Source organism: Ambystoma mexicanum, chromosome 4q (genome assembly GCF_040938575.1).
Source record: "Ambystoma mexicanum isolate Mex_15411 chromosome 4q, UKY_AmexF1_1, whole genome shotgun sequence".
Taxonomy (NCBI): Eukaryota; Metazoa; Chordata; class Amphibia; order Caudata; family Ambystomatidae; genus Ambystoma; species Ambystoma mexicanum.
Window position 1 is genome coordinate 945,644,048 of NC_090928.1, and position 16,168 is coordinate 945,660,215.

Genomic DNA, 16,168 nt, shown 5'->3' on the forward strand with positions numbered 1-16,168 from the left:
CTCATGAAAAGAAAGAAAAAAAAAAACAATCACAAAGTTATATCTACTCCCAATCAATATGGACAGGTTTTCTGAATTCACAGGTTTCAGAACAAGACATTACAGTTATTATTAGGTCCCTTAAACCTACGACAAGTCAAGGTCACCCCTGTCGCACAGTCATTGTTAAGGAATGTGCCACTGTCCTAGTTAGACCCAGTTAGTATTTAGTGATTTCTTTTATTTATTTATTTATTAAGCGCCGAAAAAAGTTTAGGGTCACAGTGACTTAGGTTTGGCATCTGGGGTACTGCAATGACCCTCAAAGTGTTTCTTAATATCTGTTTCCGCCCTCTTCCCACCCCTTGTCTATATATGTAATGTGCTTATCACAGGGTAATGGATCTATATTATAATATAGCAGTGGGTTATTTTGTATGAAAATGTACTGCTTTATACATTAGATAATTATATTTACTGTGTTATTTCTACTCAAAGTAATTATTGAGCTGCATAGATTACTTAATAAAGGAGTATTTTTTTTTTAGTGGGGTGCGCTTTCTTTGTATAAATGTGTGGAATAACTACCCTTGTTACTCAAATTACCCCAAATGGAATTAACCCAGACTGTGCTGCCACTCTACCAACCATAAGAGGTTTGGCTACCCTTTTCAGGTTGGGTGTAGTGCCCCACCATAAGGTTAGTAATTTACGTTTGTACAGCCTTCACGAGAGGGTCATACAAAAATAGCCTAAACAGAGGCTATTCAGAGTCTGAAAAATAACGAAGCAAATATTTTGATCTTCTGTCTGGTATTTTCGTTATTTTTAAATGTTGCTTCTACTTCAAAGGAAGAGGTCACAGGGGATACAGTTTAACGCTTGGGAGCGATGCAGACAGTTGAAACCAGACTACATATTTGATACAATTTTAGACAATGATGCGATTGCTGAATACATTTGTAGCCAGTAGTGGCCATCACCCACCAAGCAATCATGTTTTCTGTTTTCATTATTCATTCAATATTTTACCTGTGCTCAAGAACTGATGAAGTTGAAGGATCAAGTCCTTCTAATGTCTGTTGGAAGAGCTCTTTGTTCTCGTCAATAAAATTACGCTGCATTTCAGACATCTGAGCCATGATCTTTTCTCTACGTTGCTTGGCAATCTCAGCTTTTCGTTTCTTCTCAGCTTTATCTTTATCTCTTAAGCGCTGCAAATACAATAACATTGCAGTAAGTGTGGACTCCATTTAAATGTTCATACAAAAACAAAAGTTGGCAGAAAAACTGCACTTGCCTCAGATGAAAATTTGCCATACAAATGGGAAAATTACTTTGTAGCAATGTTAGGTCTATGGATTCCCCCTAAACATGTTATTGGGATAGATGTCCTCCAGTGCCGGCTGTTTTCAGACATTTTCACTGGGGTGCATAGTTTAGCACAATGATTGTTACCTTTGAAGGCTGGCTTCCTCATCGACCACACTACGCCCCCCCTTCATAGTACACCCCTTGACATCAGTTCAAACCCTTTTTTCATCCTTGCTCTGTGCCTGAGGGAAACGCTACATAAGAATAATTTGGAACAGCTGAAAACTGCAAATACATGCAATACATTAAGGTACATAACTGGTTAAATCAGTTTTTGTACCACCCTCAGTTGTAAATTGCTAGGTGTAATGTTCGTGAGGACGAATCATTCCTCTTCTACCTATTCCAAGATGGCCGCACCGGTTTATGGCCGCGGCAGCCCTAGCGACGGTCTAGTTGTTTCCCTGCCTCGAGCCACGCAGGATGCGGAAGTCGATCTCTCTTCGGCAGATCAGCCGGGAAGTCCTGGATACCGGTGCGTTGCTACTCTCATAGGAGTATACGGACGCTCAGTGAGTATAGCTAGTTCAGTCTTTACATCTCATTGTTTCCTCCTTCCTTCTATCCATACCATGTTTTCTTCCTATTGATGCATCTGTTCATTCTTAGAATCCGGAATACGATCGGATCGAGGGTATCGTATTGGTAACCATTAAGCCACGCCCCCACAGTACGCGGCTAATATCGACTTTATTTCGTGCTCCCCTTGAAGGTAGATTTCTTTCTCATACACTCATACACTCCGACCCTTGCCATCCGACCTTCTTTGATTCTTAAATTCTTTATATGTTGCTTCCAGAACTTCCCGTTTCATACAAAGGAATAGTTCTTGAACGGACTCGGTTCTCAGGGTTCCTCAACTACTAAACTCCCTGTCTAGATGTTTGAATGGTAATTCTGTTTTCCTAATCTCACCATCATTCCTTATTGTGTTGTTTTCTCATCTTTGAATTGAACCTTGTGTTTTCACCCTTATACCTCTCCAGCATTTAACCAACACATAACGTTATAATCGGAACCCGAGGTCCTTCAGTTTCCTCCTGTCTGCCTCACCTTTACCAACGCTCCCCAGCAGCTCTTCATAGGGTTTTCTCCCCCATGAGGGTTTCCCTGGTTTTCCCACGGTCGCCAAGTACTTAACTGGGCTCCGAAGGAGATGCCAGGGGGATTCCTATGTTCTACTGGGATATATCTTTCCATCCTTTCTTGTGAAACCTGGAACTCCTTTGGAGCTACGATTTGGTCATTCATCTATTACCAGGTAGGAGACTCTACGCTTTCTATGTTGCAATGCCTGAAGACTGATGAATTGCCGGAAACGGTTTGTAGTGAACATTACAGATAGCAACGCCTGAAAATAAACTTTGCTCTTTAGTCATTGCAACTAGGAGCCTAGAGGATCCTCATTATGGATTCCCAACAACAACAGCAGATCCAACAGTTGATCGCTGCAGTACAATCCTTGACCACTGAGGTTCAACAACTCCAGCAGGAAAATACTGCCCTAAAACAGAATCAACAACAGGCAGCTCAGCAGATGGCCCAACAATTAGCACAACATACTGCTGCCTCACGGGTTCCTCATTGCTCAGAGGTCCCTCCAGGGCCTCTTCCTGGAGGCCAATTCGATGGGAATCCCCATAAGGTGAAAGAATTCATAGATTCCTGTTACGTTCAGTTTTCTTTTAAGAACGCCTTTTTCCATACTGATCGGGATCGTGTGGGTTACATGGTGTCCCAAATGACTGGACCAGCTTTAGCCTGGGCCACACCCCTAATCACCAGTAATAACCCTATATTAGACTCCCATCCGGCCTTTTGTAATAGTGTTCGTGCGATGTTTGGCCGGCAGGAGATTCGAGTAGCTTCCCAAGAACACTTACTAGATTTAAAACAGGGAAATTCAGACATTCTGGCTTATATAACCAGATTTAAACAAATGGCCAGCGAAACTACTTGGTCCGATGACGCACAGATCACCATCTTTAGAAGAGGACTGTCAGAAGAATTGAAAGATGAAATATCCAGGGTTCCTCGTTCTTCTTTAACTGAGCTTATCGCACTAGTCCTTCAGATTGATTATCGAATGAAGGAACGCACCAGTGAAAAAAGGAAAGGACGGTTGCCCCGTTTTCCTGCTAATCTGCCTGCTACTCCACGGGTTCCATCCACCGAGGAACCCATGCAACTAGGTGCAACAGGCAGAGGACCTCTTTCCTTTGAGGAACGGAGTCGAAGACGATCCCTTGGTTTATGTATGTATTGTGGTTCCAATACCCACACCGTACAGGAGTGTCCAATTGCACCACCAAGGAGATCGGGAAACGCAAACGCCCGACCGTAAGGGGAACCACGGTTCGGGATCCTATGGCTAAACAAGGTTCCTCACAAGTTGTCCATACATCCACTTGTAACAATCCCTCGGATACTACCATGGTGGTTGTAAAGGTATCTCTAACCTTTGGGAAACAGGTCCTACAAGATATCCCGGTCCTTATTGATAGTGGTGCGGCCGGGAATTTTATCGACGATCACTGGGCCTCTTCTCATGGTATCCCACGGTCTTCTAAGATAGAATCCATTCCCATGGAAAGTGTTGATGGCAGTCCTTTGACATCTGGACCCATTACGGATCATACTGGTCCCCTGCTTATGTCTATCTCTTCTCATCATGAACACATAATTCTAGACATCATCCGAGCAGCACACCATCCTATTATTTTGGGCATACCATGGCTCAGGAAGCATAACCCCTTTATTAATTGGACAGCTGGGTCCTTCTTTTTGGGTTCCGAATTTTGTCTAGGCCACTGCATAAAAGATCAACAAGAGGTTCTGTTGGACACCAGCTCTTCCTCTTCTAAATTTCAGGGAATCACAACTCTCAATCAAATCACAGGTCTTCCCAACATGTACTATCAATATAAAGAAGTCTTTTCTACCTCTGAGTACTCACAGTTACCACCTCATAGACGAGACGATTGTGCCATCGATCTAATACCTGACCAACCTTTACCCTTTGGTCGAATGTACATCCTGTCTCATAACGAAAAAGAGGTGTTACGAGAGTACCTTAGAGTAAATCTTATGAATGGGTTGATCACTGAATCTACTTCACCGGCAGCTGCTTCCCTATTTTTTATATCTAAACGGAACACAACGGAACTTCGCCCTTGCATAGATTTCCGGGGCCTCAATAAAATCACTATACCAGACAAATATCCGATGCCCCTGATACCGGATATTCTGGAAGCAGTCAGGGGGGCAAGATTATACACTAAATTGGATCTCAAGGGAGCATACCATCTGATAAGAATCAAGGCCGGAGATGAATGGAAGACGGCATTCCGGACACCATTTGGTCATTACCAATACCATGTTATGCCGTTCGGGCTCTCTAATGCCCCGGCGATATTTCAACGCTTTATGGACCATCTCTTCGCTGATCTACTCTTACATAATGTAATCGTGTATCTGGACGATATTTTGGTCTTCTCCTATACTCTACAGGACCATGTTAAACATGTGGGAGAGGTTCTTCGTCGTCTACATCAAAATCACCTATTCTGCAAATTAGAGAAATGCTCCTTCCACCAACCACAAGTCACTTACCTGGGTTATGTTCTATCGGCAAAAGGGGTAGCTATGGACCCGGAGAAGGTTTCCGCCGTATTGGATTGGCCTATCCCGACCTCAGGGAAAGACATTCAGCGGTTTATCGGCCTTGCCAATTTTTACCGGCGGTTTATTCCGGGATTCTCAAGCCTGACTAAACCACTGACGAATCTGTTAAAAAAGGGGGTGTCCTTTTCTTGGCCTGAGAGTACAGATCAAGCCTTTAGGAGACTTAAAGATCTGTTCACGTCCGCCCCTGTTCTGCAGACACCTGATCAGAATCGCCAGTTTATCGTGGAGACTGATGCTTCTCAATATGCTTTGGGAGCTGTTGTTCTTCAGTCTGATAATGCCGAACAGGAACATCCGGTGGCATATCTATCTAAGACATTGGCACCTGCAGAATTAAATTACACGGTATTGGAGAAGGAGCTGTTAGCCATCAAAAGAGCTTTCGAAGAGTGGCGACATTTACTACTTGGAGCTAAGTACCCGGTGGAAGTTCGAACGGACCATCACAACCTTCGTATTCTACAGTACGCCCAGACTTGCAATAGTCGTCAGGCCCGGTGGGCTCATTTTTTTTTCTCCTTTTAGGATCACTTTCTCCTTCATACCTGGGAAGGATAACGTACTCGCTGACGCTTTATCACGTAAAGAACAGCTCCCTAATGATTCCTTTAGTTCTGAACCAATTTTTCCCAAGATGGCGTTAGGGTTACATACCTCCCATGACTTCCTGACACGTCTGAGGGGTCAATCCAAATCAGTTGGAAAACCAGGCATGTCACTAGGGACACTACCCACATTGGTCAAGGAGGATGGATGCTATTTCCTAGGTCATCGGGCCTTCATTCCTACAACCTCCCTCCAGAAGGAGGTATTGGATATGTGTCACAAATCTAAGGTAGCGGGACATCGTGGAATCACCTCCACACAAGAAATGGTTTCTCGCTGGTTCTGGTGGCCGACTCTACGGGAAGACATAAAACGATACATTGGATCTTGTCCGGATTGTCTTCAGAACAAGTCTCCCCGAAGGACTCCAGCAGGACTACTGGTCAAGATGCCCATTCCATCGCGTCCTTGGCAGATAATCTCAACGGATTTCATCGTTGATCTTCCCCCCTCAAAGGGGTGTTCGGCAATAATGGTGGTGATCGATTCCTTTACAAAGATGGCTCACTTCATACCTCTTGCCGGGATTCCTACAGCGGCCGTTATGGCCCGTATCTTTACCAATAACATCTTTGCGTTACATGGCCTACCAGATACAATCATATCTGATCGTGGAACACAATATACCTCCCTCTACTGGAAGCACATCTGTCAACATCTCGGGATTTCCCGTGCCCTCAGTTCCGGTTACCACCCTCAATCCAATGGGCAGACGGAACGGCTCAATCAAACTCTAGAGGGATATCTAAGAAATTACATTTCGGCAGCTCAGGATAACTGGAAAGATCTACTTCCATTGGCAGAGTATGCTTACAATAACTCCTATCACTCCACCATTCGCACTTCTCCTTTTTTCTGCTCCTACGGATTCAGTCCCTCAGCATTTCCGATACTAAAAAGATCGGAACACAAATTTCCTGATGTAGACCATTTAATGAATCAAATCAGACAAGGCCACAAGAGGGCTAAAGATACCCTAGTGCAAACCCAGGATAGAATGAAGAAATTTGCTGATCGTTCTCGTTCTCCTGCACCTATCATCAAATCAGGAGACAGGGTATGGTTGTCTTCACGGTTTCTCCCCAGACGCCTGGTACCGTCCAAACTGTCTCCAAGATACTTTGGTCCTTTCCGGGTGGATAAACCCATTGGCAGTGCTGCCTTTAGACTTATTCTTCCTAAAACCTGGTCCCGAATTCACCCTGTTTTCCATGTTTCTCAATTGAAACCGGACAATCGAAATTCATTTCACCCAACGATAACTACTCGTCCTCCCCCTATTTTGGCCTCATCTGGTCCTGAGTTTGAGGTGAAGGGAATTTGTGATTCCCGTATGCATCGAGGACATTTACAATATTTGATCGATTGGAAGGGTTATTCCCCTTCAGATCGTACCTGGGAGCCGGAAGACGCTGTACATGCTCCTCGTCTCGTAAAACTATTTCACGCCAGACATCCTGACAAGCCGGGAGGAGAAGGACCTAAGAAGGGGCATACTGTAATGTTCGTGAGGACGAATCATTCCTCTTCTACCTATTCCAAGATGGCCGCACCGGTTTATGGCCGCGGCAGCCCTAGCGACGGTCTAGTTGTTTCCCTGCCTCGAGCCACGCAGGATGCGGAAGTCGATCTCTCTTCGGCATATCAGCCGGGAAGTCCTGGATACCGGTGCGTTGCTACTCTCATAGGAGTATACGGACGCTCAGTGAGTATAGCTAGTTCAGTCTTTACATCTCATTGTTTCCTCCTTCCTTCTATCCATACCATGTTTTCTTCCTATTGATGCATCTGTTCATTCTTAGAATCCGGAATACGATCGGATCGAGGGTATCGTATTGGTAACCATTAAGCCACGCCCCCACAGTACGCGGCTAATATCGACTTTATTTCGTGCTCCCCTTGAAGGTAGATTTCTTTCTCATACACTCCGACCCTTGCCATCCGACCTTCTTTGATTCTTAAATTCTTTATATGTTGCTTCCAGAACTTCCCGTTTCATACAAAGGAATAGTTCTTGAACGGACTCGGTTCTCAGGGTTCCTCAACTACTAAACTCCCTGTCTAGATGTTTGAATGGTAATTCTGTTTTCCTAATCTCACCATCATTCCTTATTGTGTTGTTTTCTCATCTTTGAATTGAACCTTGTGTTTTCACCCTTATACCTCTCCAGCATTTAACCAACACATAATGTTATAATCGGAACCCGAGGTCCTTCAGTTTCCTCCTGTCTGCCTCACCTTTACCAACGCTCCCCAGCAGCTCTTCATAGGGTTTTCTCCCCCATGAGGGTTTCCCTGGTTTTCCCACGGTCGCCAAGTACTTAACTGGGCTCCGAAGGAGATGCCAGGGGGATTCCTATGTTCTACTGGGATATATCTTTCCATCCTTTCTTGTGAAACCTGGAACTCCTTTGGAGCTACGATTTGGTCATTCATCTATTACCAGGTAGGAGACTCTACGCTTTCTATGTTGCAATGCCTGAAGACTGATGAATTGCCGGAAACGGTTTGTAGTGAACATTACACTAGGAAAGGTTTTATTTTGATGCTTTACTACGATAGACTTGTATGCAACGCCATTTCCTTTTGATTTGTTTTCAATCATGGCTTTTTTTGGCGGCAAGTAAAACCTTATGTGCATCTTCCCTTGATTTCTGCTCATTTGTTTGGTAAGACTGATCAGTCCATAAGACTATCAATGCTGAGAGACTATGCCTCTCTCTTTTTGGATTTCTTGTATTTTTAAAACTGCACACATCACACTAAAGTAAAGTGCAGTTAGAACACTTTGGATCATTGGATCTTTTTCTTTTGTAACCTTTGGGTTACAAATACAATGTATCCAGGATTGGCTGCTGGCAGTGAATTTCATCCTATGTATTAAATCTTTTGTTAGGTAAGATTTTCAAATCGATGATACATTTTCCTGACCTTTGTCAACCCCAGAACATTTTGCATTGACAGGGCAACTATTTTATTGTGTCCCTAAGTGCAGGGGATATTTTTGCTCTCTCACCCACTCTTTCACTCTTTTTATGGGTGACCTTTTTATGTCTCTCAATAGTGTATCGACGAAGTTATAGTTTCCTAAAACTTTTGGGCTTAAGCTGGGCAGCCCCTATGGGCGCTCCTGTTAATTTCTCTTTCATGTACTTGGGTGAACTATAGCTCCCAAGTAGAAAAGAGGGATTTTCATCCCCCTTTACATTTTATATAGTGAGCCAGCGCACTCCACCTTATGTGGAGTGCTCGGGAGATGCAATGTATCCCCTTTCTTACTTACCTGGTAACATTTTGTTACACTTGCAAGTTTCCTTGAATGGCTGGTGGCAGTGTAACTACCTTTATAACTTTTTAGTCATCATTACTCGCAGTCTGGTAATTCAGCCTCGGAAATGCACAGAAGGGACCACCATTTTTTCTAAAATGGTGGGCTCCTTTTTTCTCCATTACTTGTGTGATTGCTGTTTGAGGTCTTCCCCTGCCATTCTAGGTGGGAATGACCTCAGTGGCTGATTTTTCTTCAGAAGGAATCCTGTAGATTCCCTGCTCAGGCTCTAAAGTGTCTGGAAAGGCAGGAAGCGAGGAAGGAGTCCAAAACTCTGCAACCCTTTGTCTTCCACTTAGCCTGAAAGGGAAAAACTCCCAGTGGGGGGGGGCTGGCTGTCCTGATTGAACAGCCAGACCACCCCTTGCTGTAAAATGAGGGGAGAGAATGCAGAGGTTGTGCTGTAGTTCCTGATACAACCTCTGAACCTGGAAGCTGCTGACAAGTCGACCACTGGAGCTGAAACTGAAGAAGTAGATGATGAAACTATGTGCGTAGCGATTTCCAGGGACCCGAGAGCCTGCTGTGTAACCAGAGCCTGCTGTAACCCTCGCTTCCAATCGACCTCAGGAACCTGAAATTGATGACCCCGACCCAGAGCCTGGTGAGATCCACTAGACTCAAGAAGACCTGCATTTTGAGCTATTCCCTCGCCGTGCTTCGTCCTTGCGGGGCTGCCATACCCTAATACCCCGGGACCTCGATCCATTGTGTGGTGCACAGTCTTCAGAATTGAGTTGAAACTTTGATGGCATCCTGCTGGAACTCCACAGACACGATTTGAGTCCTAAAAGTCCCCCACCATCAGAGTGCTGGACCTTGCAAACAACGAGAATCCGAACAGCAATATTCAGTCGTCTTCTGGCTCCTGAAAAGTGTGCCAAAACCACAAAGTTCCTGGAGTCTTCTTTGTTGATCCCTGCTTCACTGCTTCAAAATCCCTTCCAAAGTCCTGTCATCCGTCTTCATGACAAAGGAATCCATCAACCAGGATTTTGGCTGCAGATCCTGAAGTCTTCCTGCTGCAACTCTTCTTCTGTGCTGAAGTACTATGTTGGCTGGGGTATTTTACTTACCTTAAGCATTTGTGATTTCTGTATAGCTTTGGGGCATTTTCTGTGATTGCGAGGCCACTCTTCCAGTTCGCCCAGGCCCACTGCTGGAATCCTCCCAGGATGACTCCTCTGAAGTCCCTGGACCCTAAATAACTTTGAAGTGAACTACTTACTTGTTTGACCAGTCTTCCACAGGAATTTTGACTTTTGCCTGCAACAGAAACCTGTCTCACCCTGCCTACAGTTGGCACCTGGACCACTAGGGTCCCTCTTTTGCATGAGTTCACTCAAGGGCAGTAGAATAGGGAAGGACTGGATAAGTAAAGGATTCTGTCTTGAAAAGTATGACAAGCATTTAAAAGTACTCACTTGTGAAAGAGTTGGTTGGTAACTGTCACTCAGAGTTGACAGTTATAAAAGTTCTTATGTACCTTGAATGTGTGTTGTGCCATTCTGAAAAGTATATATAAGGTTAATTTACTCACCTGTGAATTGGTTGTGCCTCTTTCCCAAAAGTAATGTTGTTGGCTTCATTAAGTATTTCTTTCAGAGAACAGGTGTATACATTTCCCAACTGGGTCTTGCTTCCCCTAATTTGCGGTATAGCCTGTTTGGGATAAAGTCTGCCTTAGGTTTTACCTACCTAGAAAACATTGCGTCATTCATAAAGTGTTTATACAGATGCTGAAACAGTCTTCGGTCTACACATAACTAAGTTGCCGATATCTCCGTAAAAAGAATATTGGTTTTACTTACCTGGAGTTAGCTGTGTGCCATCCTAAAATAAGTTAAAGAGTTATTGCGTACCTCAGTCTGGGTTCCAATGAGCTTAACAGCAACTGTAATGATATATTACACCAAAAAGGTCTTACTCACCCTAGAAGAACTGTTATCCTCAAAGTAGTTATAGGTATATACTGTTCCTTGAATCTGTGTTCCACTATTCAAGCAAAGTATCCTGTTAACAGGGTTGGTAGATTATGTGATTTATTTGCAGAGTGTCACAGAATAATTGACATGGTCAACTACCCTTGTATTACAGAAAGTAATCTAAAAGTAACTAATGGTTTGTACTCCCCATGAAAAGGTGTGGCCTATACTATATGTGTATGGTAAGGTCTGACTTACCGAGAAATAATGTTAGTGTTCCGAACAAGGTCTATGCTTTGGTCTGTGTACTTCAAAGCATAGTGTTGTGTTTTTATGAATGTGGTTATATATAATGTGATAGTACTTATTTACCCAAGATTTACCTTGGCCTACTTGTATTGAAATAAACCTTTTATTTTTTTTACAATACATAGTGTTTCAGTTGAACTGATTCTACAGCCCTCACTCACTCCCTCCTAAGACAAGCCTGGCTGCTCTGTCTACGCTTCCATATACTCAGGTGGTACAGCCTTATAGTAAGAGTGGAGTCTTGTACTGCCTCAGTTGAATGGTTTTACTAAGCCCTTAGTTGGACTTCAGAAAAACAGTCCCAACACCTTTTACTCGTGCATCTTTGCAATTAATGCAAATGGCTACTAAGAGTGGCCAATGGTTATCCATGATTGGAAATCCACTGCAAGTTTTAAAAGTGCAAATCGTTACCCTTGCTTGGTGGACCTGGGTGAGCTTCAAGTACAAATCATGGATAAAAGGTGGACACCTGCAGCCATTCCACAGATCGTTGGAGCCAAGACGCTACGAAGAAGAGCAGCCCATTGACGCCACAAGGACAACTCCTGCAGCTGACCAGCACCAACTCCACTGATGTCCAAGTGAAGTCCTGGTGAAGTCCCGGTGAAGGCCTCCTCCTCTGCCTGATTTCAAGAAGACCCCTGCCTGTGGTTCGACCACTTGACTGTTCGGAATAACTAGTCTCGACCCCGGTTTGAGGATCCCTGCCTTCGGAAGTGTCCCTGGCACCAACAAATGGACTGAACAGCCCTGTCCTAGGATACCTCTGTTAGAGAGATGTATCCGTTGTATGCATAATCACCTCTCCTAGTGAGACCCCCAGCACTTTTTGCTGGACTTCTGGACCTTTTTAGTTCTATCCTGAAGAAGCAGAGCCTATTTCTCCTAATTCATTAGTTCTTACGGGCTCTGACTTTTGGAACGCTGTCCTCGCTCTCTGTGTATTACCTTTTTCTACGGAGTCTGCTTTCCTCCATATCACTTTAAAGGCCTGTGTTATGTGCAGTGTTGCTGGGAACGCTTTGGGTTCTCCTTTGAGATTCTTTCACTATCCTTGAGAACTACACTTCTCCAGTGTGCCAACTGGCAAAAAAAGGACTGTCCGCAGACTCTGACCCTGTATGGGGCCTATATGTTCTTTAGGGGTCAACGGTGATGAAACCAATCAGTCAGTGAAGGCAATGGTTATCCTGCCAACAGAATCGTTCCCTGGCAGTGGCTTGTTTGAGTTTTTCTAGTTTTAATGTTTGACCGCTGCACTGCTTATATGCATTGTTAAAGATAGGCCAGTTGGGAGGGGCTTGAAATCTCTTGCAAAGCAGACATTCTGCCTTTTAGAGCAATTGAGAGGATATATACAGCAGTTATATGGGTTTTGTGTAAATTGAGTAATGATCAGATACACTTTGGGCACTGTGACCTGGGGATATAGATTGGGCTTTGCATAATATCATTGGGTGGCTGTATTGGTGTGGGGAAAGATTGCTTGGGCAGTGGGCCTACACCCATAGGAGGTGGGAAATTATTTTCTGTATCATGATGGTTAATGTGGGGACCCTAAATGTCTGAGGTTTAAATGCCCCGGGCAAACACACCCGGCTGTTCTGGGAGCTTACAAGATTGCAAATACACAGCATCGCTCCAAGAAACACTAATATCACCCGTCTTCAGACAGTAAACGGGCAGGAATATCGATCCTAAGGCATAATGATCTGGGATTCACACACACAACAATCAGCAAAGACACAGACAGCAGGTACATAATGGTGGTGAAGGAGATTCAGGGCAGGCGGATCACAATCCTTACATTTTACTCGCGTAACTCAGCGCAAGATCACTTTATGTTACAGATTTTGGAAGAACTGGGGAAGACAGGACAAGGGGAAGTCCTTCTTCTTGGAGATATGAACCTGGTAATGGATGGGGGGAAAGACAGGTGAACACAAACCACTTACTCCACGACAGGGTCAGCATCTCGCAGGCTACGAAAACCACTTAGCGAACCTCAACTTGGTAGACATATGGCAAACTCTGCACTCAATCATCACAGCTTACACGTACAACTGCCATGTTGTGGGGGCTAATCACAGCCCCAAATGTTATAACTGAAAGGCCAGGTTATGTCTTACTGCGAAATGCAAGTTCTTATGGCTAGGTCCACTGGTGAATGACAAGCCCACCTTAAAACTTCAATACTGCTAAATGTGCCTAGCAAATAGAAAATCAGGTATTTCTGCAGTTGACACAAGGAACATTATAACATGGAAAAGGCACATCAATCACTGTATTGGCTGAGAGACAACAGCAGCGTTTAACTTCCATCTGCAACAGAAAAATGAAAGGCTAATTCTCCATGCGAAATGGGGCATTAAACAGCCCCGAAATGGACTCCATGTAAAGGGACTTACATGTGCGTTTGCAGTCAAATCAAGACATGAAGAAAAATGTTCCCATGCTAAAATAAAAACATCATGGAAAAGACTTGGTGTATGACGGCGAGACACAATGTATTAAAATGAATAATAGGCTTCTCATGCAAAATACATGTCACAGAGTAAACCGGCTATTCCTCACATGTGAAATGACAAAGGCTTTTGTGGGCCAAAGAAATGGATGGCTTTGAGTTTTGATTCCTGAGCCTGTTCATATGCATTATGCATATATGCATATTAGAGCTAAGGCATTAATGGCAGACTACAACAACATTGCAGCCCAACAGACTCTGAATCACGTGGTTTCAAGGAAACGAAACCAAGAAATGTGGGCTGTGATGTGAAACTAAATATTCTATTTGTTAATCATGTGGCCGTAGACTTACATTGGAAATGTTATCATGTTTCATAATTGGTGAATGGTTATACTTACAGACCTGGGACTGGTGTAATTGTGAAGCTTATTTCAAGGCGGTTCTGTCGGGGTCATTCGCATAAAAACCAGTATTTAAGAACTATGGTACCAATCTAAAATGTGACCAAATATTCCCAGAAAGTGGGAAAAAGCTGAAGCTCAGGACAAGGATGGCTACGTGTATCACATAACTGGTGGTAAAGTTTGCCAAGTAAAAAGCCCTCACAGAAGAACAGAGTGGACAGAACTGGGGAGATCCTGCCTAAAAACCATCTTGGAAGGAGTGCTGCCAAACACCTTGAAGGAGAACTGCTGCTGGGGTATCCTGAGACAGTTGGCTACAACCATTCTGGGTGGAGAGGCCTTAACATTAAGAGGCCTTAAACTTTGCATGGGATAGAGAAACTGGGGCAGTCAATAGCTGACTGAAATGACGATTCCCTGTGGGTTCACAGAAAAGCCTGCTGTCCTTCCTGAGCGCCCCAAAACAGAGGTCCAATGTAAGTAGAATTGATCCATTTGAAACTAAGTTTAAGTGTAAGAGAGAGCGAGAGAGAGAGAGAGAGAGAGAGATCTGCCTGCCTTTTCTCCTAATAGTGGGAGGGAGCGCAAACTGTATATACCCTTAGCATATTTGATGGAATATTAATGTAATTAATTCTAAAATACATTGATGTGGGCGAGGGGGGTGCTTGGAAGAGTTTGAAACCTCACTCTTTTTCCTAGCGGGGATAAAGTTATAATCACAAAGTAATTGGGGTGTCCTTGCCACAAAATAAAATTCCCAATTGTCCCAGCTCTTTCAACATTGTATTTAACATAGGGGTGCCCTTGGACCAAACATTTTATAACGGTCCCACCTTCCTAGGCCACGGCCTTTGAACAGAGGGGTGCTACATGTAATTGATGACTGGGTTTTCGGTCCTTTGTGGAGAATTGCATGGCAAAGCGAAACTAGTGCAATTTCCATTGAACAATATACACTCTCCTGCGAGTGAGTAGGTGACGCTGAGAGCAGAACGAGTTTGTACTGCTTTTTGGATGACAAGGAAATTGGGTGCTTTTTGCCACATGTATCTTTAAAAATCTGTGTTTTCAAAACTGCAAGCATTTGTGCATGTGCAGAGAAAACACATGTATCAAGCATTTTGCAGTAAGATGTACTTATTTCCAAAACATAATTGTGGCTGTGTTTTAAAACTAACACCTTTTTTTTTTTTATTTAATTGAATTGTGTTTGGTTAAAAAAACCTTTTACAACGTCTCTTCAATACAATACAGCTAATAAAACAAGTAATAAAATCCACAGTAAGTTCAAATAAAAACTACACAATCCATTAAACCATAAAAAAAAAAAATCATCATCATCCGTTGAACAATAGCCCCTTAGGCAAAATAATTAAAAAAGAAGTAAATGAGAAGAAAAATAAAGAGGAAGAGATAAGGATAATAGAGCTCACGAAAAAAGGTTAAAACGATCGTAACAGGAAGACGAGAATGAATACAAGCTATCAATTTCCAAGCTCTACAAGGTCATAACTTCTACCTTGGTGATCACTCCAATAGTGTCAATCCCAAAGTTGTATTACAAAAGGATTTCTAGAACACAATATTACTTTTTTACAACACCTGGACCCCTGCTATTGTTAAGTTCCGATAGTGCCCCGAGATCAAACTGTCCCAAAACATGTCCGGGAAATATTTCCCCACACCAAATCTTGTGAACAGTACTGATCTTGCTGGCCATGTACCCTAACATTCAATTAACAGATGTTTCAGGGGTTGTTTCTCCGGGTTATTGCACATATTACATAAAATAAGAGTTCTTGTCGTCCAACCCCCTTTCAGACAAAATTTATCTGGTGTAGACAACATTTAGTCACATTCTGAGAAAGTTTTTCCTGATTTTACTGTCTGGAAATTTCATCAGATAATTAGCAATATACACCCTTGTTTTTTGTCAACTTTCAGAAATAGGTTTTCACATGCCAGACTGCAAAGTTTTTCTATAGTTGTTGTCCAGTCCATTTCAAACCAGGCCTCTTTTACCTTGATTGGATTCTCAAACAGCGTTTTACAATGTAAATCTGCTGTATTTAGCCCTTCTATT

At 43.3% G+C, this 16,168-nt stretch overlaps 1 protein-coding gene across 3 annotated transcripts in view; it reads right to left on the minus strand.

The window, feature by feature from the left end:
* UBR2 (ubiquitin protein ligase E3 component n-recognin 2) overlaps positions 1–16,168 on the minus strand; it is a 2,523,611-nt gene that overhangs the window by 983,368 nt on the left and 1,524,075 nt on the right. For all 3 annotated transcript variants that reach the window (XM_069608499.1, XM_069608498.1, XM_069608497.1), the window contains one exon: positions 1,012–1,193. In XM_069608499.1, coding sequence (XP_069464600.1) covers positions 1,012–1,193 — 182 coding nt within the window. The remainder of the gene's footprint in view (positions 1–1,011; positions 1,194–16,168) is intronic.